The sequence below is a fragment of the Rissa tridactyla genome, chromosome 9, assembly GCF_028500815.1.
Source record: "Rissa tridactyla isolate bRisTri1 chromosome 9, bRisTri1.patW.cur.20221130, whole genome shotgun sequence".
NCBI lineage: Eukaryota > Metazoa > Chordata > Aves > Charadriiformes > Laridae > Rissa > Rissa tridactyla.
The window spans coordinates 2,383,507-2,408,690 of NC_071474.1; the positions used below are offsets into that span (position 1 = coordinate 2,383,507).

Sequence of the window (25,184 nt, forward strand, 5' to 3'; positions counted from 1 at the left end):
CAAATTCACATGCGATGCTCTTCAGAGTGCACAGAATGAAACCATCCAGCTCCTATTGTGCTCCGACATTGCAGGGAGGACTGCTATGGAGATACAGTAAGTAAATAAATGTAATGTGAGCAGCATAGCTAGAACCCATGAATCTCTTTGAAGAGAAAGAATATATCTCATCTACTATAGCACCGTACAGTCCAACCAGTGGCTTTTGAGCTGCAGATGCTTTGCGAGCAGTTACAAACTGGATATATTACATATCTGACAGGAGAAACATGCTCTTGGGTAGCATAAATGAATCCTGGGCTGTCCCACAGCCTAGCTAAATGCTAGGCCCAGAACAGCAGTGAAATACAATGCTGGAACCTCGAGGAAGTTGTATCTCCTGCTGTGAATTTATCTCGGAGATTCCCATCCATGTGAGGGTCTAAAATAAGTAATCTGCCTTTTGGTAGGAGGAGGAACTTGGTGTGGAGATGGGAAGGCTTGTACATGACAACTTCTTGCAAGGTTGCCCATAAGAAAATCACAAAGAACACCGGCTGGCATTCTGGATTTGCCTTTTTACTGCATATAATGCCACAAGTCATTTAGTTACAATAAAATAATATGTAATAAAAATTGGTCCTATATATGTTAACACTTTCAAAGCTTTGAATCATCCTTGTCTCTTCCACAGATAAAGAAATGCATGAAACATATATATCCATTATATATAATACAAAACGACGGCAGGGCAGAATCACCACAGAAATTTACTGCCCAACCAGAAACACTGTGTCTTTTCCACTCAAAATCTGGCATACAAATATAGGATGTCAACACACGTGTGCAACGCTGACTCACACATACACTGATATGCAGCGATCAGACAAGGGTTTTCTCTGCACTGCCTCTTAAGGACACAGACGGGCTCCCTTCTGAGCTCTAGGCCAGTTGGGTACTGGCCAGCTTTGATCCAAAGGTGCCATGAGCGGGTTTAATGCAGGAAGCCCCGCTGAGGGCTCGGCACACGCAAACAAAACTATCCAGCTATCAGATTGGAACTTGTTCATATTCCTTTGGTTGGAGGGCAAGAAAGAGCACGGCAATGGTCTAACGAGGAGTCTGTGCCAATGTCCTGGTAAGGGACAATTCGGCACGGCATTCCCGATCCTCAGTGGTGACACTACCTGCCTGGAAGGCAAAAACTGGGGAGAAAGCTCAGCTCTTCTCCAAACCAGTTAAAGGTTATGAGCACGTTTCAGTTTATGCATTGTATGTGTGTAGCATCCAGAGTTTCATACAGCTCCCTTCCTGGTCCTACAGGAGGGAAAAGCGAGTCTTGCAGCTGTTTGCTCACCAACACCTAACAATGACGAAATATTCTCCCATTTACCCATGTGGAAACCCACGTGCCAGCATTCCTCAAAGCCCTTTGCGAAATGCGACGGCCTCCAGTACAGTAACCCAGGATTAAGGAGTTGGTGCTTATTGATTCAGAATCACACGAAAAAGGTAATCCAGGATTAATATAGGTTAAGTGCTTGGATGGGCCATATGAATGATAGAATAGTTGCCTGTAATTCATTTGTAAATGAACATTTGAAGCATAATGGAGAAATAAAGGGTGAGAAATATTTAAATGGGCCCAAGATTAACACGAATATGGCATACAATATGGTATAATTACTCCTTATAACACTTAACAGTGACTTTGTAGTCTTATTTACCTTGACTAAGAAATGTTTGGAGGAATTTTTCCCATGTAGGGAATCGTTTCTCATTGACTGGCTGTACGTGCTGTGCTAAAAGGCCCGGCAGCTCCTGGGAGATCTTCACCAAAGCTGGCTCCTGCAGAAACAAATTAAATAGAACCACAAGCAATTTTACTACAGAAATGAAAACTGCTTGTGGGGTGATTAAAAACCAGGCCTCCAACAGGCAAAAAAAAAAAAAAATGTGGTTACTGTTTACCCACAGTCAGGAAGCCTTTTTTAATTTTTCTACTTGCTACTCTTCCCTCCTATCGAAAACTGTCCTCCTCTGAAAGACAATCCCCCCCCCCTGCCTTTGGCATGGCATCTATTTCATTATAATTTATATCAATAATTTGATCTGGCAACTGAAAATGCTAAGCACTTGGTAACTGCTTAGGGATCAATACCAGCAGTCAATAACTTCTACATTGTTTATATTTTGTAACTGTGCATATTGAAAGAGTCACATATGCCAGAAATAGTTTTACTGACTCTATGTTTAAGCCGTTACATCAATCCAAACACCATTTTGTTATCAAAAAACAAAAGGAGGAATAATCAACCAAAAGCGTTTCTAGAGCGGGAGATACCCTTTAACACTCTCCAATCTGGAACATAAATTCACGAGTGTATTTGTGCCTCTATCTTTGGTAGAATTGATTAGCCATGCTATAGGAGATAAGCTAGCTTTTTTCCTAGTTTCAAATTCTTTACTATATTATCACACACACAAAACAACCCCATTAAATACAGAAACTGACTGCTTTTACTGTTCAAAAATGTCCCAGAAGTACACAAGCATATAAAGTGCAAGGACCCTGACTCTATTGCTTCAGGCTCCTTCTCTTGCTGCTTCATAAGCATTCGCCTGCTTCCCCTGGGTCTCTTTGCTTCTGTTTTACGCGCTCTCTCTTCAGCCTCCCCTGCTTCAGAAGATGACCAGCCATCCTCTGATCTCGGCAATGTCCTAAGCCACAATCATATTATCTTGAGCTCTGGAGGAACATGATAAAACCTGATGGCTAACATCTAAGAATAGGAAAAAAAAAATAAATAAAAATGTGTTTTTCCAGAGCAGTGAGTTTGAAGAGATGGGCTTTGTCATGAAGCGCATAAAGTGACGTAATCAAAAAGACAAATTCAAAATCAGCTTACTGCGACTTATCTACCAGAATGAGGAGGATGGGCCAATGATTAGGGTATCGGCTTTGCGTACAGGAGACCTAGATATGTTGCTGAAGGCAGTTTGCCTGAGACTTCAGGAAAGCGACTTTCTGTCTGCATCTCAGCTGTCCAGCCATGAAAGGGGGACAATTGCTGTCCCTACCTCACATGGAATTGAGAAAAAAATGCCTTAAAAATATCGCGGTGCTTAGATAATGATGCTGATCTGGGCTACGTGGGCTCCTTTCATATACTAAAGAGAAAAGTATGCGTGGCTGACTTTAAACATCTCAGAAAAGATGCTAAAAAATTGTTTTAGTTAGCGTATCGATACACCAAGCAGCACGGTCTTTAACCTGACAGTTCAAACAAAGGACCACATAAACTGCCAGATCCAAGTTCAGAATTTACCCAGATTCTGGTCTTAAACTGCTCATTCCCTTAAAACCTTTAAGGAGGAATGTAGGTTTTTGATAGCTCAGCTGACTAAAACAAGAGAGCAGCGAGCAAATAAATATCCATTGGCCTTATCTTGATTTGTATTTGTGTTGAAATATTGCTAAGCCAAGAAGTCCCAAGATGAGGTGGTTCATTGCGCAGCGAAAACAAACGCAGCTTTGGAGAGAGGATCTGAGCCATGGTGGATGTCATGGAGCTGCTGACCTACAAATGAGTTTACACCTGCCAGCGCACTCAGCGATACCTCCGTCACGCTGGGTCTCGTCCCTGAGATCTAATGACTTTGGGTATTGTGTAATTTAAACAGAAATATAAAACCAAACAAACAATAGAGAAGGTATGCAATGGCTGCCTGAAAGCTTTTGCTAAATTACTGGGAAAAAACCCGATAATCCCTGCTGGACGTGTAGAAGCATTTGCAAGTGCTGTAACCAAGCTTGTATAAGCAAAAATTAAACTTTGGACACGTCAACTGGGACACAATTTTCCATTGCAAAAATTCTGAGGGACACGAGGGCAGCTGCGCCAGCTCCGTGGACCAGTGCTGGGGACTGCCGTACCTCCTTTCAGACAGAGCTGTTTTCAAGGATTACATGCGGTTGTGAAAGAAAGATCCCTAAAGGGGGTGCAAAATCAAGCAGAACTTCCAAACTTTGCAGTGCATTGATGGGCACGCTTACCGGGCTCACCAATGGAGGCTGCTGGTAAGACACAGTCTCCTTTCACCTCATCTATGCACACAGCAACGTCATATGCTGCTACTCTCTGTCCACATGATGGACACTGGACAGGCAAGAGTGTTGCGGTACTTCCTCAACAGACCCAGCGTTTCTTGCTTAAATAAGGTCAAATAGCATTTGAAGGGGACTTGAACACAAGACAAACTCAGAGCATCTGTTAGGGCAACGCAGCTGCACAGCGCCCGGCTCAGGAGCATCTTCCAGTTCAGGGCTACCAAGATGATGAGGGACTGGAGCATCTCTGTGCTGAGGAAAGGCTGAGAGCCCTGCGGGTGTTCAGCCTGGAGAAGAGCAGGCTGAGAGGGGATCTCATCAATGCCCACCAATATCTAAAGGGTGGGTGTCAGGAGGATGGGGCCAGGCTCTTCTCGGTGGTGCCCAGTGACACAGGAAATTCTGTCTGAACACGAGGAAAAACTACTCTCCCGTGAGGGTGGCAGAGCCCTGGCACAGGCTGCCCAGAGAGGTGGGGGAGTCTCCGTCTCTGGAGACATCCCAACCCCGCCTGGAGGCGTTCCTGTGCCACCTGCTGTGGGTGACCCTGCTCTGGCAGGGGGTGGGACCGGGTGATCTCCAGAGGGCCCTTCCCACCCCCACCACTCTGGGAATCTGTGATTCAAAGCACCCTCAGCACTCGCTGACTGTGAAGGATACGTGCATCAAAACCAGTTGCTTTACAGAAAGAAGACAGGGGCTTTTAAAGAAATAACTAACTCAAGAAAATCTGAAAAACGTTCTCGTGAGATCAAACCCAACATAACAGTGCTTTTAAGAAGTAATGCCCAGATAATCAAGGTGTTCACAGAAGGGAGTCGGGCAACCGCTTTTTAAGGATCAGCACCTGGAATTCTAGTTGAAGTTTTTTTGCAACTGTAAGCTCTAAAAAGGCAATAATCCTGATTATAGGGAGTTTTAGTAGGCAAATTCAAGCCCGGTTCCAACATTCGCTCATGAAGTTAAACCTTTTAAAAGGATCAGTGCTCGGTAGGCTAATTTCATTTAAATTGGACGGTATCTCCAGCAGAGCTTACCAATGTTTTATCTCTTGATGTGGCCCAAACCAATTCAGAATCATAGGCTCAATGGAAACAGGGAGCATTTGTTCAAATCTTTCAGCTGATGTTTCTTAGTACCAGTAAAAAAGGGGCAGCCCAAGTACTGTTTACATCATGTAGGAATCTTTAAATCTATCCAAATCTGTTTTGCACCTTTTTATAACAAGGAATAAGCATAAAAAAAAATTGATACCTTTTACCAGTAAATCTAAAATACTTTCTCACCCTTCTGCAAGCTGAATTTTGAAAGGCTTTCTTAGAATGGCAGTTGCAACAAAAAATAAGGACCAAATGTGGCATATGTTGAAGGCACTGGTAGGAAATCTACTCGAGACACATCAGTCAGCAAAGAAAAGCCTGTTGAAAAGGAAAGTAAAATAAAAAGAAAGAAGAAATAGACTTAGAAAGAGGAAGAAAGACCTGAGGACAGAAAGAGCTTGCAGAGCAGAATGCATGAGAAAGACCCAGGGCTTTTTAGCTAAAAATCAGATTGAAAGGAAATTATTTAGACCTTGCAAGCAAATAGAGTGAAGAAAGTAACTCCAAGTAAGTAAAGCTGACTGGGCCAGAGAAGAATAAAATCAGCCGACAGATCCTCAGCAATACGAAGTGCCACATCTCTGCTGAAGTCAATGAAGCTATGGCAATTTATGCCACTTCAATGGCACCATGACAATTCATACCATTTATGCAGTATATCCTTTATATTGCGATCAGTGGAGCTATGATAACTTATTCCAGTTGATTTGATGCGAATCGGTCCAGCCCAGCTTATTCTGACGTTCTCAGCGACACCAGCAAACAGGGCAATATTGGCAGAGTCCAGTGACTGCTGTCTGGCTGTCCAAATAACTTTCATTATTTCCTATTTTGCAAATTAAACCGATTTGACATTTTTTCTAATTCAGACAGGTACATGCTGGCCAGAACCACAATCTACCACACCGAACAAAACAATCTGAGAGGTTTATAAAAATGGCAATGTTTTTGGAAGTGATACACTGAACACCCTTATCTACTTAAAGTTTGCAGCCTGATTTAAAGCCCAGGCATTTGATTGTTAACTGCAAATTTTAAAATTAAAAAGTGCCAATTTTGCTTTCCATGAGCTGGAAAAGCATGTCCTGATAGAAGGTAACATCATGTAAAACAGCCATCATTACCAAGTAACACAAATGTTTTTCGTATGTAAAATTGCTTTGTAAAATATTTGCTCCATCTGCTGAAAGTAGCAAAGACAATTTTCCCTGATAGCTAATGGCCCATTTCAGCTGTATGGCAAGCGATTCACCGTGGCTGCGACTTGCATTAAGTAGAATGGCGAAAACAGTGCACAGAATTCTCCACTTATGTAGTATTATCTACTCACTGCTTCCTGAGAGCCCGTCCCTCATTATCGCGGCCTTCGCTTTGGATCAGCACACAGGACCCGGGTTGCTTCGACTCAAGAGGCTTTTTGTCAAACTGAGGCACATATGCTATGCTTCAATACAAAAGCACAAACAGCCACTTTCCTTGACTACAAGAACAAGAAGGTTAGTTCTCTTTCAACTTTCCAGCACTTAAACTGCTGTTCCTTTTTTCACACCACATGGGGCCATGGTTTTCTCTTCTGGCTCATGCTGTCACTCTGCACGCTGAGGATTTCAATATATAAAGATCAAGCACTTCTTTTAATTCTAAATTCAGCTACATACACACACACAAAAAAAGGAAGAAAAAACCCCACTGACCTAATCCAGAAAACCCCTCCCAATTGCTTGGTTCATTGTATACGTTGCTATTTACCATACCTCCATTGAAAAGCACATGTTTACATTGTGCCCTGAACTACTTCAACATCTGCTAACAGAGCAATAAAAAATAAATAAAGCAGGACTGTTTAGAAAGAGAGATCCTTTCTGTTTCCTCCCAACACTCCTAAACGGGCAGCAGCGATATGCTGCGAGATGCCTCTTCGTAGATGTCATCTCGGAAAACAATATATGCGGGGAAATCAAATACAAAATCACTACGGCCCGTGCTACCGAAAATCAGACAGAAAGAGGATCTTGAAAGCTCTATGAGCTTGTCAAATAATTCTGCATGTTTATGCACAGTATGTTGATTTGAGATTAGGACAATTAGGACAATTTTATTAAATAGCTTGCTTTTTTAATAATAAAACCCCCCACAACTCGACGTGCATTGCTGTTTTATGCAGGAAAGCATGTCTTTTGCTAGGTTGCAGCCTTCATTTTTCAAGGTTCCCCACATCTACCTTCAGAGCAAAGAAAATGTAACGTGATTGTCATAATCTCCAAAAATCTCTCTTTAAAAAAAAAAAATTATCATAGTTTATTTCAAATGCAGCATTTGTAAATTCAGGACATTGGGATGTTAATCCTCAAACCATAGGAGATAAGTAATATTTGAATGCATCTTTTCTGTATTTTAATGAGATCTCTGCAAATGTACAAACAATTCAGATGCCCTCAGATTAATAATATTTCCCTAATTAATTTATTTTTCTCTATTGCAGTCTCTATAAATTTTGTCCACTTTTGTTCATTTGTGCCTTCTTTCTGGCTTGTGTCTCTAAAGAAAGGATTCTAATGCATTCCAAAAATGCGACTTCAAAAAGAAAAAAGGCATCATACAGATAATCCACAGCCACTTCCCAGGAATTTGATCTAAATTGCCGAGCTGTAACGCTAAAGGAATCGTCAGACAAAACCTGCCTCGTGTTTCACAAACAACAACAGTTAAACTTCTTTTATTCCCAGAGTTGCCTATGTGTTACTTTTAGGATTTTAGCAAAATAAACATTTTTAAAATAATCCAAGCAGGCATTTTATTGGATGCGATAACATTAACGGATTTCAGATTTCTTTAGTGCTCTTGCTTTATCCTCTCCTTCCACGCTGTTATTGCTACAAACTGGCACTTAAATTCAATTGATTCAAAATATTCTGGATCCATATGGCCTAAAACCCTGGAGCTGAAGTTCTGATATTGCCTCACTGCTGTTTTCTAGCATTTGCCTCTACTCCAGTCCCCAGATGGTGGAAGTAACATTTAAACCTCCTTTCCTCTGCCTTGTACAATAGACCTTGGCACCATTTCAACTGTTTACTCCGGTAATTAACAGCACTGATACCACAACAATTACAACTCCTACAATCTTAACACAATAATGCTATGAATTAGTGAGAGCTAATGGCTGGAAGGTATAGTGGTTCCAGACTGCGAGATCTGTGCATTTTTAGAATAAAATAAAAGGTACAAACAGCACGCTTGCGGTAGACAATGATTACCTAGTAATTAGTTTACACAAAGCTTCCTATTTAATGGCAAAACGCTGTAATTAACGCGTGACAGAAAATCAAAGGGTACTTTGTAAGCATATGAAAAATTAACACTGCAGGCCTATAGCTTTATGTACTGATTAGAAGCATATTAAATCAATAGGACATACAAACCAACAGCTTGCATATCTGATTATTGCAAGTCTTAGGAACGGATATCATGGCTTTAATTTAACCAAGGGATACAATTATCGTGCTTTATTTTACTCAGAATTAAAGAATCACCTGAGACATCACTATGGCAGCTACATAGATATATTAATAAGCTGAATAAAAGCACTGCAGTCTGCTTGCAGATAGAGGGAATATTTAAAGTATTTAACATCTATGTTGACAAAGCTCTTCCCATACTAGGAAATGACCCGCAACTGCAAGGCTTTATCAGTAACCAAGTTCTTCCTTAACTCTTTGGGTTCTGTCTCTTTTCCTATTAAACACCCTATCAGTTAGAAGAAATTTTAAAAGCCTGTCGAAATGCTGTAAATGCACCTTCTGTGTATCTGTCAGAGTTTCTGGCCCTCTTCAGGCTGAAAAAATTTCCACACCTGCAATTGCGTGCGTACAATAGGGGCAGCAGCAAAGACAACTTGCTTAAGAACCCCTTCGGTAGACTTCAGGTGTTAGATGAAGACCAGTTCAACCACCTGCAATTTATTCCGGTTTCTGTAATATCTGTGGCGTTGCCCTAGAACAAAGCTGGTGGCGTTACAAAAGGGGATCGGAGTGGTGAAAACGAGAACAGGTAGCAGAAAGGAAAAAAGCAGCGTCAGGAAGCTACACTGTGTTCATAGTGCCACGTTTCTAAAATTACGTCTTTGACAGTATTACAGTTGGTTTTATTTTGACCTGTTTATAAACGTATGCTCTTTACTTCGAATTCCCTACTTCAGTAAAGAAACACGATGAGGTACGTAAGCTTGGGGTTTCCCATAACCGATGCAATTCTCTCAACCATTAAAAATCTCACCGCTCTTCCCGATTTTCAGATAATCACAAAGTTTATCTAATTACTTATTACAGGACTTTTGAAAACTGACCAAAAAGATTTAAAGGAACATCCAGCATTTTGTAGCATTTTATCTTGGCCTCTGAAATTGTAATTTTCCAATAGCACTCAATGCAAAATCCAGCAACCAGTGTCTGAACACTGCCTTCTGCAACTCAGGCTGAAAGTTGGATTTCCCGGATTTGTCACCTTCTGAGAAGATTTTGATTTCCTCTTACACGTTTTAGGGAATTAACCAAGATATAGTCCATGAGGAAAAGAAACCGTGACAAAATACCGTGGCACAACTGGAGGCAGGAAGATTCAAACACTCTAACATTTAAAACAGTAGGCTGCCCAAGCGCATTAAATAGCTTTTTTCTCCTACAACAGATATTTAATGGAGAGTTTTGAAATGGTTGTGTGGCTATGGCCAATTATAATGGCTTATTGAGGGAAGAGTTTTGTTGCTTGTTTTTCTGTCTTGTTCTAGTCTTGTGTTTTCAGCTCTTTTCTTCTTTATCCCCGCGCTTATCCTTTTTTTTTCCATCTTCAGTCTGAGCTTCGTTATCTTTAGGATTGCTGCTAGGTAAACTCACATCATGTTGCTGGTCCTGGTGGTTAATTAAGAGTCGCAGTGTAATAAAAGATAATTCTAAAATTAATTTGATCAGTAATTTAATCTAGTGATTTAGATACTATTAAGAGCTCTATAGTTATACAAGAGGACAGGATCTCTGCATATACCTTTATTATTTTATGTAAAAGCGGACCTGCTAAAAGAAGAAAAAGGCAACGCTATCAGGAAAGTGATATCATCTTTCCTCTCAAAGGGAAGAGGACTGCAAGTCTTCTGAGAGTTTGAGGCGGCAGTTCAAGTCCCAAGATTCAGTCAGAGACCAGGAGGCACCGCAGACTTCGACAACCTGGTATCAGTTCAAAAAGAAAAGGCCGCACATATACTTTGTAGACCATTTTTCCACCAATCTTTAGCTTGAATTCTGAGTGAGCATCTGTCTTCAAGGTCGTGAAAGTACGGCTGTATAAGATCTGCTTAGCCCCGAATCTTGTCTCTGACAGTGGTGACAGGTGGATGCCCAGGAAAGGATGAAGAGAGAGCAAGTGCAGCCGTTCCCCAGACACTCTCCCAGCCTCCACCAATTTGCAGGTCAGAACCCCTCTAGGCCAGAGACGGCGTCAGCGATAACAGTCAATAGTTTTCTCTTCCACGAATTTATACAGTGTCCCAGCAAGGGTCTGTATAAGTACAGGTGAGATTTTCCAAACAACTGAACTGCTGACTTTCAACAGGAGTGAGATACCCAGCTTCTTAGCATCCTTTGGAATGCCATATATTAATAAGTATTGTGGATATCTTTCTCTAGATATTCCAAACAGGCCCTCATGCAATTGTCGTACTGTTTTTTTCACTTACTCCAGCAGTAGCAGAAACACATTTTTTGCTATGCACAGACTAACTGAAGCTTGAACTGGTACAGAAAACAGATTGGAAAATCATGAGAGAATGGCATAAGAGCATTTCACATGCCTTATATGTTAAACGGTTAAAAATCTGTGAATTCATTTGCTCCCTCCAAGCGTCACTCACATTGCAAGATACAATTAAACTCCTAAGGTGTCTCTCAGTACTTACTGATGTTTTTGCACGTAAGTGGCGCCAGAGCCCGATGTTCTTTTTCACACTGGAGAACGTCTCCACAAATGCCACCATTGCCAAATGTGCACTTGGGGAGGCAGCAGTTCTCTTGATATTGAATTATCACTAGAATCTGGGCCTCAGGATGAAATTCTTTACGTGCTGACAGGCTTCAGCAGCGCACAGTAGGATGAAGGCCGTACAAAGACATTCAGCATAGTTTGTGAATTCTACCCTTTATGCAGTGCAAAATAATTGTTCAGATAACTCAGATGCTGCATTAAGTTAACGAGGTGAAATACATCGATAATCCTTTCCTGCATTTTTGTTTGCCCAACGTTGTGTTTGAAATGAGGAACCTAAAATCAGTCTCATTTTTAGACGGAATAGATTTTTACACAGTTCAAACTCAAAAACTACATTATTTTTAATCTGTTGCCTACCACATACCAATGAGGAAAATCTGGGTATCGTGTCTTAAACTGCTATGCAAATGATGCTATTTGTAAGTATTAACATAATTTAGTGCTTACAGTCATATTCTCATTTCTAATAATTCTACCAGAATGGAGAGTCTTTTCACTGTACTCTTAGCCTGCAGGATAGTCTTTCATCAAGAAGCTGAATTTTTTAATAACCTGCCAGCATACGTTTTGTATGTGGCAGCCTATGCAGATGACACAATGTCTTCATTATCAAAAGAAACAGGTCTACATACTGTAATAGGACATTAAAGCATGCCTGTGCTCATAAACTAATGCTTTGATGTTTAAATGCGTATCATTACAATGGTATTCCTTAACAAAGGGTGATTTTAATCCTCTGCTCTCAATGGTAATACTCAGTGGAGACTGCAATTCATTATAGATAAAAAAGGTCTCCTGTTCTACAAAAGAGAGCAAAACTCAGAAGGCAGAAAAATTTGAACACACATATTCAAACAAGATGCTCAAAACGGCAGCAAGTTTCACACTTTGCCAAAGCCCATTTTAATACTGGTCTGGATTTATGGAAGCTTTCCTGCTGACTTCAGGAAATTAGCTCAAATACGTTATTCTGTATGTATTTTCCAACTTCCAACAGATATTTAAGAGCTTCTAATGGGTTGATTCCTGGTTGCGTCAAAGCTCAACGCAAATGCAGTATAAAAGGGAAACCAAAGAAAGCCCATTATCACTATGTCCTTTACGCAGAGTCACTTAGCCACGAGAGAGTGAAAAAGGCACAGAAACAGGAACGCTAATAATAAAGCTTGGAAATAGCACTTCTATAGGGAATTTCTACCAGCAAAGAACTAGACTTGGTGAATCCTCTCTCCTGTCCCACTGACTCAGATGGTGGCAGCAGGATCTGGATATATTGTTAGCTTTTATGTCCCAGAGCGGCCGGTCAGTGGCCAGGTAACGCTCCCGCTGGGGTGGCTCTCCAGTGCGCTACTTTATACCACTTGACTTGCGCAGAGCGAGGGATCTTTAAAAGATCAGAGAAATCAGCTCTTCAGCTTTATATGATAAGCTCTATTGTGTAACGTGGAATTATTTTGTAGTTGTCAAATGCAACAGAACTGTAATCGGCACAATTTGAAATTTTAATATACAATATAATTCAATCAAACAAAAATTTCAAAACAGTTTTGATTGAATTAAAAAAAACCAAAAGAGCTATAATGAGTAGTTTATGTAAATGAAACAATTCTTTCTGGATACATTCCTTCTGGCTTTAAAACCATTACATTAGGAATGAATTTGGCACAATATACAGAAATATCAAATGCTTATTGAAATTAACACATTTAAATACCAATGAATATTTAAACTACAAATAGTTCTCTGAATGCCAGAACTAATGAAGTCTAGTTTCCTATGGATTTTCCTGCGGTTAAAATATATCTTCTTCCAGCCTTTCTCAATCTTGTGGCTTCTTAGGGATCTACTAGTACATGAGTTCATTTATGGGATCTCTCTCCTTACCCAAACACCCACTGTGAATCAAACATGCAGGAGTCTAAGAATCTCTGAGACTTCAAGTGTTCTGTCTTACACAGCTGAAAATGGATGGCAGGTTTAAAAGTTATTACTGAGGAAAAATGTACAGGAAAAAAAATCCTTAGAAAACCAAATTAAGAAGTAATCAGTTTGTACGTGATTTCAAATTTATTAGTACTGTTCAACTATATTAGTCCAAGACTTTTGTTCAGTAATTTCAAGTTTCTGTGTAGACGTAAGGGTCTTCTGCCTATCTACTTCCACTTATACATGTTCCCGTTCCCACTTTGGATAAAAAGCACTGTGTAAAATTTGCACATTATTGCCTATGTATGAAGTGTTACAACACCCAACTTATTCCACAGTTGGATGACAGGCATTCATTTATATTTTGGAATAGTTAACTGTTTTATTTGAATTACTGTTACCTATTGCTTTGTACAAGCCAGTCTGGTCTCTGTGATAGCAACTCTTACCAAAGCCTTAAAATGAAAGCTCAGGGAAAAGATTAACTGTGAGGAAGAAGCCAAGTGGACTATTAAGAAGCCACAACAACAAAGACGACACCCTGCTCCTCCCTTACTTACATGGGCCCGCTTCTGACTCCATAGCTCAGGGCTGTATCTCTGACGTTCCTTTTGAACCCAGTGGAAGCATTTCAAATGCAAAATAATATCACAATAGGCAGTGCCATTTCCTCCAGATTCATCATTCACTTTAAACAACCAACGCCGCACTTCCATATTGTCCACGATCAGCTGGCTGAGAACACCAATCATCTGCGGAGCAACGACACAAAGATGTTTTGCACTATGACAATATTAAATTGTTCCTCAATTCAGACTTCTAGCTCTCAGATATTTGGACTTGAAACTTACTTCCTAAATTCAGTTTCTTTTTCTTAGAGATGCTTGTGTTGTTACAGCTACCTTGGATATGTAACGACAGCAACGTTGAATGCTTTTTGATGAAGAACCTATGGTCTGTTCATTCTGTATTTGAGTCCACTGGTGCAGACCGCCAAACAGCAACGAGCACCTTTGGTGGGTGGTGAAGCTGTATTCTGCAGAGAGAAATTTGCCTGTCCAGGCTTTTTTTCTTTTCCTGATTGTGATCTTAGCTTTTGGATAATCAGTACTGCTTAATAAATGTTTGTGACAGGGAACAACACGGGATGGACTACACTATTTGCAAAATTGGGGAAACAATTGTGCCAGATTCTAACACCAGCCAAAACATCTGTGAAATTTTCCTACTGGAGAGTACATTATATGGTTATAAATGTATGAAGGAGTTACCAGGCAGGCTTTATAAAAATGCTAATTATTTATTTGTGTATGTACACAGATTTAAATGGCTTTCAAATGCCTTTGCCCAGCTGGTGTAGGATGCAATTATCTTCTTACAAACTGCAGATGCCTTTGAACCTGGTAAAAGTGTTACGAGATCTTGTTGCATTGGCTAGAGACTTCTACACTTCTACATAGCAATTTTAGGGACTTTTTATTTTTTTTAACCTTGACCTCAAATACAATCACGTGTGCATCCCAGATGCTATTATCTGTGGCTTTTGAGAATCGCATAAATGTGTTTTCCTTGATGATTCCCCTACAGTATCGAAAAGGATCAATAGTATTGTAAGGACTGTACCAATCATAAAGAATTATGTTCTATCTTTAAGTGAAAATTGAATTGTGCTTTAACATAGCATCACCTTGCTTTGATTATTTAACCCAAAATGTCAATATTTCATACAAGCAAACAGCAGAAGTAGAACCTCCGTAACACTGTAGTTTGAGTCAAAAGTATTAGATTTACATAAATTATTTAACAATAAATAAAGAGTTGTTTTTCAGATGACTGATCATATATTTATTTCATCTACTATAGAAGATGCAGTATATTTGTGCAGCTTAGATTGTTTTCAGTGTTAAAGGTGATTAATAAAAAGCAAAGCAACATGAAAAGCCTCTCTAAGAAGTAGGAATACCTCCAAACCATGGCACTGATTGTTTTCCTGTATGAGATGTAGCACCACCATAAAATTAATTTTTAAAAAATCAGTACGGTTCATACTTAGACATCTCATTGCAAATTGCAAAATCAGCTTATAGAAGGAAACACTGACCCTGAATGCAAAATAAACATATGTAAACGGAACACGGTACAGAAAACTCTTCTGCCTTGTAATTTTAGTTGAGTAATATTTTGTTCTTTTCTTACTGGTCATGCTAACAAGATAGGTGAATTTAGCAATGATAAGCCAGATACAAGGTAAAACTCCAGTTGCGCATATGCTCAGTGAACCTCAATTAGAATAGGCTGACTTCCTAAGTGGAAGAAGTTTTTCCTTCATCAAACACTTAGTTTCCCAGAAAGCCCTGTTTTATTTTCAGTCGCTGGTAAAACTCCTATTAGTCTCATTGAGGTCATGACTTCAGCCATGGAGCAGCAACACAAACTCTCTGAAATAACGGGACCAAACGCCCTCATATATTCTCAAGAAAGAATATGGAGAATACCAGAGCAATTGTATTCCTTCCTGACTAGGATACAAATTGCATTTAATTGGTCAGATAGAGCCAAAAAGAACACAACCTCACGCATGATTTAATCAAACCCAGTTCAGGTCTAATCAATACAGTCACTGCGACTGTACAAAGTTTGCCTCCTACCAAGTGCAAAGCGGCATCTGCATGTTGACACATCCCAGACCACATCCCGCTTACCTGGTCATCGTTGTAGATGTCAGATGCTCCAGGAGGGGTTGCCACACAAGCACTGGCAAAAATTCGTTTACTTCCAGACTTGCTACTATAGAGATGAGCCACTTCTGGCACCGAGCCTAATATAGGCACATTTAGCATGGCAGCCACTGCTAAATCATCTTTGTGGGGAACCCCTCCAACAATGTAGGCATCTCTATTCTGGATAAGAATTTTTATTCTTTTGATTGTCTTGGGACTGTACTTCAGCTGAGTGGCTAGGCACATGTGATGCTTCTGTATAAAGACAACATTATTCTTGTTAAAAGGTGTTCTTTTCTATTCCATGAACCTAATTTATAATGTTGCACACAATAAATACATTATTAATAGCAGGCTGGGTTATGACCTATCCTGTAGCTTAGCAGTTTAAATTGATAAAAGCTGTTGGGGTGAGGCTCCATAATCGTGCACATCTTTAGTGTGTTGGAAATGGGCTCACTGGGAATAGAACTAATTACTACACATCTGTATTTATTTGATCCATGCGGAATTATCCTTCTGTCAGTCGGCAGAGAGGCTGGTGGCCTTTGGATAATAGTGATTCATCTCAGCAACACTTCTGGCATGGTTTAACTCTAAAGCTCCTAAAAATCAATACAAAAATGAAGAAAAACCCCTATAGCAGGGAATGTATTTCACCATACAGTTCAGCAGTATTTTAAGTGATTCTCTGAGAATAAAACACTTTGATTTACAAAAGCTTTCACTGATCACATTAAATTACTGGGGATATACATTTCCATTACACAGTAGTTCTGATAGCTACGGTAAACGCAACTGCAGAATACTCAAGGAGAGGGCAGTATTTTTGTTGTTTAAAGTACAAGGTCTTCAACTTTTTTGAAGGAATTTTTCATTTCTTCTAAAAAAGATCTATCGCTGAACAAAGCATTCATGACAGATGCTATAACCTCTAAATTTAAATTAAGCGTAGTAGTCATAGCAGGTGAAACCTCAGAAATATTTTCTAGAACATATCCTATGCATGGCCTACAGATAACCCAATTATCTTTCCAAAGGTACAGACAGAGGTACACTGAGGTTGAGAACGATAGGGACGGCCATCATGCAGAAATAGTACAAAAGAATCCACTGCAATAGACTGCTGTAAACAAATCATAATCATAACAAGAAGAAAATCTTCACATAGAGATTTCATTTAATTTAGGCCCTAGTCAGCAAAGTATTCCTTTCCAAGATAGCATAAATACTGGACTTGCTAGGGATTTCCAGGACCAGAGAACCCAGAACATTTTCCTTCAAAGTCCTGGATGCTCCTTCACAGGGACTGAAGTATAAATCCTGATTCCAATACTTGTGTGGGGATGATGGTGGGTAAGGAGATGGGGGAGCCCCTGGAAGTGGACAACAGGAATGCCCTTTTGTCAATTCCTCAGTGCTTTCTCATACCAAACACGCAGCACCTAAAAGCACCCAAGCCTCTCTGCAAAGCGCCAGACGTACTGCAAGGGCAGTGAGGACGTAAGTCAGAGAAATGAGATACTCTTCAAAGTTCTAGTAGAAAAAAGGGAGTCATGGAATTATAACAGCAAAGACAACCACAAAAAAGTTTGCTGGAGTCTTTTTCCTTCCATCAGTTTTAAAACAGAGACTCTTAATGTTCTGATTAATTTGTTTCCTTTCTCTTGAGCACTGGTATAAAAGCAGGGAGATGGCCCGTTCTGTTGGTCTCATGGCAGAGTTCTGCCGTGTAGAGAACAGGATCAATTTCCAGCCCCGGTCACTTGCTCCCTGGGGCCACGAGTGGTGATGTAGGGACGAGATTTGCTTTGTGTCTCTCAATAATGGATTTTACAGTTAATTAAAGAGTGCAGGAAACAGGCTGTAAAATCTAGTTCATTCCTGCTTTGAGAGTGGTATAGCTGCCATAATATATAGTAGTGCGAGTGAAAGCAGGTAAAGGCAGGAGAACTGAGGAACCCGCAGAATTCTGCACAACTGCACAGAACAGTGGTTAGGAGGTTAACCAAAAGGCTAGTTCTTGGTTCTCAAGCCTGTTGATTTTATTTAAAAAAAACCCAAAACTTTTCAAGATCAGAGAAGCTGACCTTGGCATCAGCTCCAAAACGATGAGCAAAGCTACCACTACACCGTTTTGATGAACTGCTAGCGGTGGATGAGGGTAGTGTAACCCTTTGTTAGAAGTGCTTCACACTGCACCTGGAGGCACCGAGTCACAAGAGGTCATTCTAACAGCTAGCAAATGCTTAAGGACAATGGTATATGGACGCCCCTTTCTCACAGTCTCCCTCTGCCTCCCCCCTGCAGACGCCAGGAAGCACAGGGGTACCTGCATCTATCTGGGTGTCTTTTCCACAGATTTTCTTTCCATCCAGTTCCATCAAAATAGCTAGGACACCAGGCAAGGCTGATTTCTGCTTCTAGAATTGCTCAAAGGGGCCTGCTAGGGTGGCCTTCAAGCCACTTTCATATATTAGGAATAAATTTAGATACATTAGGTACAACAAAAAATTTTCATTAAATAACCTAGAAGAGAGATGCTTAAAAAGAACCTATAAAGCTCTAACACTTACAGAGGCAAAACGACTGCTAAATCCACCGTCACTGAAGCCAATGGAGGACTAGGATCAGTTATGAGTACAGATTCTTCTTCACAAAAAAGGTAGATTTCTTGGACACAATAGTTAGCAGATGGGAAAGAACACAGGCTTAATGAAAACAAGGTAGCTTGGGGATTTTGCATATAAAGATGTGCACCACACTGAACAACCGAGGGTTTACCTCAGCCTGGTGTCACGTAAAACCTGAGATTGCCCGTTCTTTCTGATGGCACTTGGCACTAATACACTTCTCGGCATTCCACAACCGGGGGAGCAGTGCAATCCGTAGCCATGAAAGAACCACGTAGCCCTTGTAACTAAGGTTACCTCCCTACGTCAGAGCATGTAACTTCTCCCAGTAAATCATAGCTGCATAATAAATTTTCACAAAGCTGTTTGCTGTTAACCTGGAAAAGAAACTTGGAATATTTCAACAGAAATGGGAAGAGTGAAGGCTATACACAAGAGATGCATGCCTGAAAACAACCTGCTTTACCATGTTTAGTAGTTAGTACTGGAAAAACAACCCAGTATCCAGAGAAAAAAAAAAGCTACAATTGTCAAAGTGCAATTTAAAAAGAAAAAAAAATATATTACTGGTATTTATGAAGGATTTACTATCCCAATAATTTTACTTTACAAGGTGAAGGCCCAGCACAGGCAGCTGTGATTCCTGTAGGTTTCCAGTACTCGGAGAACAAGACAATACTAAAGAAAAGCCAGCTCCTAAAAACACAAACATCATCTTGATGCTTTTCTCCAACTTCCGAGAAAACAGAACACATTAATTTCTACAGAATTCATTTTAACTATGGCAAAACTATCAGACAGCTCTGGCTCAGGGGTCCCTCCCTCTACAGCAACAGAGCCAAGCACTTTTCTCACATAGGTATTTTCAGACTATTTCAACAGAAAAGGATTCATAAATATACACGAGTGTTTTGCTGAACGGTACACTACTATAGAACTACATTTGAAAACCAACACATTTATGAAATATAAAAAGCTTCTTTACCTTCTGAAGCCATCGGTTTCAATCAATATATGGTATAACAAATACTTGTTCAACAAAATAACTAGAAGAGCGTTATTAATATATATCAAAAACAGGAGCAGGGCTTCACGCATAGACCCCAGAGATATAAACGTACCACAAAGCTTCATAAAAATCAAATCTCAGCTAAGATGCCGTGGACTTAGTATTTACAATATAAAATTATTCTCCACTGTAAAGAGTCTTCGCTGCTCTGCAGTATTTTCAGAAACACTGTATGTAGTGTACGCTCATTAAGGTCTCTTTTTAGACCATGTTTTAACACATGGATTTGAAACTGACTTGACAGGTTTGGAAGGAATATTTCTGTATTACCTGACCTAAGTTGTTTTAAGTTCTGTTCTTTAAAAAGTTCTGCATTGGATTTAATTGAAAGAAACACTACAAAAACGTGAATGATTAAATGCTGGGTTTCCCAGAGATAAAGTTTGAGTAATAAGAATGGTTTATTGCTACCATTTGCTTAGAGATATAAATCTATCAAGTTCCCGGTCCCAAGCATATAGTAAGAAGGGACAGTGGTCTACAAATAGCCAATATAGGAGTACCTCAACTAAGTCTATAAAGCTAAACCGGGATATTTATTTCCAATGCTCTAACTAGTAGTCTAATCAGTAAAGCCCTTAAACTTGCAATAATATTTCACTGATGTGTACCAGAGCGTTACAAGTTATAAAATTTCCAATTTAATTTTACTGCATCCCTCAAGCTGTAGTAATTAGAAGACAAACTCACAGGGAAGCTGTTTATAGCTTCAGGGGTGAGAATTTTGAACCTGTCCTGCAGGTCACCCATGTCCTCAGGGTTCCCAGATCTAACAGCTGCCTGCAGACCCAGGAGTTTATTGTAATACTGCAGTAACTCCTCACTCAGATGAAGGGGGCAGATGTAGATGACGTCCACGTTGGCATCTAAAACAAAGGGGCACAACGTTCATTACTGAAAGAAAGGTAGACTCCATTCAGAACAGCAGTCTGATAATTCCTGATCATTTGCTAACAAACAGCTTCCCTAAAAGAGCACTGGAAATAAAAATGAGATCTGTAATTCCCAAATCTTAGTGGTTTAACTGCTTTTTCTCTGCTTCAGCATTTCTCTGAAGACAGGTCAGCAACCCAAAGAAATAACTAGTTTTCGGAATTCAATCTGCAAAACATATTGGGGGCAGAATTTTGAAAGTGTTGCAGGGGGATTTATATGCACGACTCACATTAACATCAATGGGAATTGTGCACTGCTTTAAAAATATATCCATTAACTTCAGTAAATTATAAAACTGAGCTATTAAGTTTAGAAAGCGGATGAAATAGCGGTTTCATATGCTGCCTGGATTTTGCACGGCCTGTCCCTATTCTTGTCCTGTCCACATAAAAGCTCACGGTAGGATACCATTAATAACTATTGCTGAGCATGTGATTGTGCAGATTAGCTAGTTAAATACCACAGGGTGAAAATCTGTTTTTCTGCATGTAAAACAACTTGGGCTGAAAGACTTTGCGTATACACAAACACTTAGAGGTGAGAAAGTGAAAGTCTTTAATGTATGCCTTTTTGGACGATTTTAACTACTCTGCTCTTGTAAAATATTAATGTTAATAGATGAGTTAATGAATTAACAGGCCTTGCAACATCATTAGAATACACTGCCAAAAAGCACCTCTAGATTTTGATCCAACTCCTGCTGAAATCAGTAGGAATTCTTTTCATTGTCTTTACTGGGCACAGGAACAAGAGCTTGGAAAGCGTCAGGGACAACTGCTATTACATATGAACGAATCGGAAGCAAAGCAAGTATTGAACGAAGGACACCCGGAGCCTAACGTTATAAAGGAATAAGATATCCCGCTCATTCCCTTTGTTTTCCCCACTGCTACAGGCAAACAACCCACATTACAAATGGAAGGCCAGAATCAAACCCGAAGCATTTTAGTAGTACAGCATCTGACAACCAGCCCTGTATCTGAAGCCCCAACAGAGCCTTTATATAACACAGTTCATTACCATATAGGTTTTTTTAAATAATTAACAGTTCATTAGAACTGTATTAGTTAATAGTCTATTGCTTCTATGCATTTACTCAGACTTGCAAAATGACCCTGAAAATTTACCAGCTAAGGTACCAAAAGACTGGCCGATGTTGGCTGTAACGCTGAATGGACTGCGCTGTCAAAAAGTGACAAGCTCAAGTGAATTTGTTGAATAAAATGCTGCAACACATTTAACTACTCTGAGCACTGCCCTATAAAGAGATACGCAAGTCTGCTTTGGACACAGGGAGGCTCCAGAGACAGAGTAGCTAATAGCAGGTCATAACAAGCAAGGAAATCCTCTGGCATTCTAAAAAAAAAAAAAAAGAAAACCAATATGGTAAATATCAAAGCCCTTTGCCAGGCACAGATAAAGCTTCTGATCCAATTAATAATTTAGGCAATATTTAACTGGTTTGTATCTTACTCATGGTCTACTTTACATTTTACGGTAGAACCAATTTCCATGGTCACAGATTTTAAAATGCTGAAGAATGCCTGTATAATGTGTTGACTTTGTCCCTTTAGGTTTCTCACTATCATTTTAGAGACACACATAAAAAATCTCTGTTAAAAAAGTGAAAAAACAAAACTCTACTGTGGAAAAACAATATTAGTGCCGAGATAATATATAAAGGCAATTACATTATTATTTTAGGCAACTGTAAATTTCTGGATCTAATGTATTTTTGTTACAAACTTACTAAATGGCATTTATGAAATAATAATGATACTGAAATATACATGAATCATGTAAAGCATGTCATTCCAGGGAGCCAATGAAGCTGGTCATTGACAAATAATATTCTTCACTGCTTTGCTTAAAAGAGGACTGTCATTCTAGGAAAAACTTTTTAACGTATGCCTTTTGCCTTGTTTGCCAATTAAAAAAAAAAAAAAAAAAAAGGTTTAAATAAGGTCTTGCTCTTTTCTAAAGCATCTTTCTCTCCGTGTGAGCCTGAATGAACACTAGCAGAATTAGCTACCTAATTTTGTAGAACACTAAACACTTTTGATCGTTTGTGGTGCTCAGCATGCCACAGGATGAGGCTGCTTTACCTTATCACGGAGTCAGAAAGAATCAGCATGTTCTTCTTAGGAATAATGTGGACAGGAGCAAATGCCATAGCGGATAAATTACTCCTGAGTTTATATTTACTCTACAGTTAACATTAATACGAAAAGGAATTCCTCATTGGTCATTCTCTATTACTCACGAGTATGGGCAAATAGCAATCAGAAAATAGGCAGCCAAGAGCTCACAACATACCCAGTATGTCACACAGCCTTCCCATCTGCATATTCTGTCGGAGAGCAAGATCAGGAATACGCTCACGGATGCACTGGGAATATCCTGGAAAACAAGTAAAGCCCTCGCAAACTGGATTTAGAAACCCTCTGGTATATATTTGAAAGAAATCAGATTTTTTAATTAAAAAAAGCTGCAATAAAAGTATTTCAAATCCCAAACATGGTATAGCGCTAATTGCATCATCTTTATGAATTTGCTTTCATTAGTGAACTGATGTAACATCATGTTTTTATGTCATGAGATTTTAAATACCGAGCTAAATGTTAGAGACCTATAGAGCTTTATAATTTAAACACGTAGACTAAGAATTCTGTTTGAGTCCTCTATGTTGCTGGATTTTTTTTAAACACTGCAAAAACCAACACCATCATTAAGCAAAAATCCTGGTACATTTTGTCTTTCACACAGATAAAAGGCAACAAAATCACTTCATTAAGGAGGTGAGATGTCTCAGTGATACCCGATCACTTTGTTGCAGAGGAGGAACGCGCGGCAGCCTGTCTGAGCTGGGATTATCTACCTGGAGGTCAGACTTCCAACTGATTGCATACTCGCATTCAAAAAGACTGCAGTAAATGACGCGACCACTGTAACTATACTCTCTAATCCTGTAATTTTTAAATTCAGTTAATGCTAAATTAATCAGTGTGTATATACAAACGCACACAACGGGAGTTGCTAATTGCAAAAGCTGTGATTAAATCAATAAGGAAGTTCAGAATATTCACTGTTCGGCATAAAATCCCGATTGATCCAGTAATAAGATGCCTACAACATTTCCATATATCTGCATGGGACTGATCATCTGAAACTTTGGAAAAAACTTAGTTTGACTAAAATCTACTCAGTATTTCAGTACTTTCAGAAGCAAGAGTGAATCTTCCAGGCAAATTACAAGGACGATTACCATAAGTAATCAGCGCTCTAAGGTGCTGTGGCAATGACACTTTGCACAGAGGAGAGCAGAACATGAGAAACCACAGAGAAATGGAAATCACGGGTTACATTTTTAGTAATTTCTTGTAAAACTTACAGTGCTGCCTAACAATATCAAAACATTTAATTTTCAAACTGATTTCCCTGATACTGATGTAGCTGATTTCCCTGCACTAAACTGTCTTCTTGAAAACCCATTTGTTTTTCAGAACTAAATCTGTGCTGCAAAATAACATGCAAATACCACTTGAAAAATCAGTAATTATTTGAAAGGAATAATAGTTAAAGCAGGAATCAAACAAAAGTTAAAACTTGCATGTTGCTATGGTTCTGCAGATACACTACAGCATTCTACCAACTGCCACATGGACTTTTCTTAGATATGTTAGTAAAACATATTAATTCACAATATATTAGCTTCCATTGACGTGACCCCATTAGGTTTAATGAGAGGAATATTCACTCCTTGTGAATCATTCACCTTCCAATGGATGTTATGAACCGCATTAATCCCCACACCTGATATATTTTGAAGGCTCTGTACTTGGATGGCTGGTCATCTGACAACGCTTATTAAAGGCAGAGGCTTAATATTCCTCTCCTTGCAGTTTAAACAAAATTCAACCCAAATGAATGACATACACTGTGATCTTAGTCTACACGTTCCAGGACAGCTATAACCTGTGACATCATTGCTGGTTTGTTCCACACAGCTGGTTTACGTATCACTAACATTTTGTACTACACCACTTGGTCTCAAACGCATAAAACATTTCAGATAAATTTGCATTTTCCAGAAGCAAAAGCTCCTATTTTGATTCGGAAAACCACTACTTTAGGTGATCTGTACCTGCAATCTGAGCAAGTTAAACTCCAAATGGTGTCTGAAAATAGCGATGTTGAGAAAAGCCGGCGATGGCAGAGCACTTGGGGATGTGGCTGCTCGTTTGCACAAGGCGTCAGCGCACCGCGGCACCCCGCTGGTGACGCTGGGCTGCGGGAGGGTCGACCTTGCAAAGCCAGAACTAAGAATATGGATTTCTCAGTTCAGGGGCACTGAAAGGACACTGAGGGCCTTCCTCCTCCACGTGAGCTTTAAGGCACTGTATGTGCAATGACTCAGTGGAATGCTCCCAGTTCCGAGGGAAGCTTAGGGAGCGTTACAGAAGTACTAAAATAAGGGGTGTGTGAATTAATGGTAAAGGATCTGCTTTCACCTCCCTTTTCAACCTCAGCCATGACCTAATGCCCTTTAACTGCCGTTTTCTTAATAAATTTTGCTCACCTCAAAGTGCCTTCCCTCAACGAGGAATCCACAACACTTTTTTCAAACTCGCCTTTGAAAAAAGCCGTGGTGGTTCAGAGCGGGAGGTGGATGGC

General features: G+C 39.7%; 1 protein-coding gene across 2 annotated transcripts in view; it reads right to left on the bottom strand.

Moving 5' to 3' along the window:
- IQCH (IQ motif containing H) overlaps positions 1-25,184 on the bottom strand; it is a 73,127-nt gene that overhangs the window by 23,122 nt on the left and 24,821 nt on the right. For both annotated transcript variants that reach the window (XM_054213509.1, XM_054213510.1), the window contains 5 exons: positions 22,827-22,910; positions 20,265-20,440; positions 15,855-16,127; positions 13,713-13,904; positions 1,707-1,827 (listed from right to left, as the gene is read on the bottom strand). In XM_054213509.1, coding sequence (XP_054069484.1) covers positions 1,707-1,827; positions 13,713-13,904; positions 15,855-16,127; positions 20,265-20,440; positions 22,827-22,910 — 846 coding nt within the window. The remainder of the gene's footprint in view (positions 1-1,706; positions 1,828-13,712; positions 13,905-15,854; positions 16,128-20,264; positions 20,441-22,826; positions 22,911-25,184) is intronic.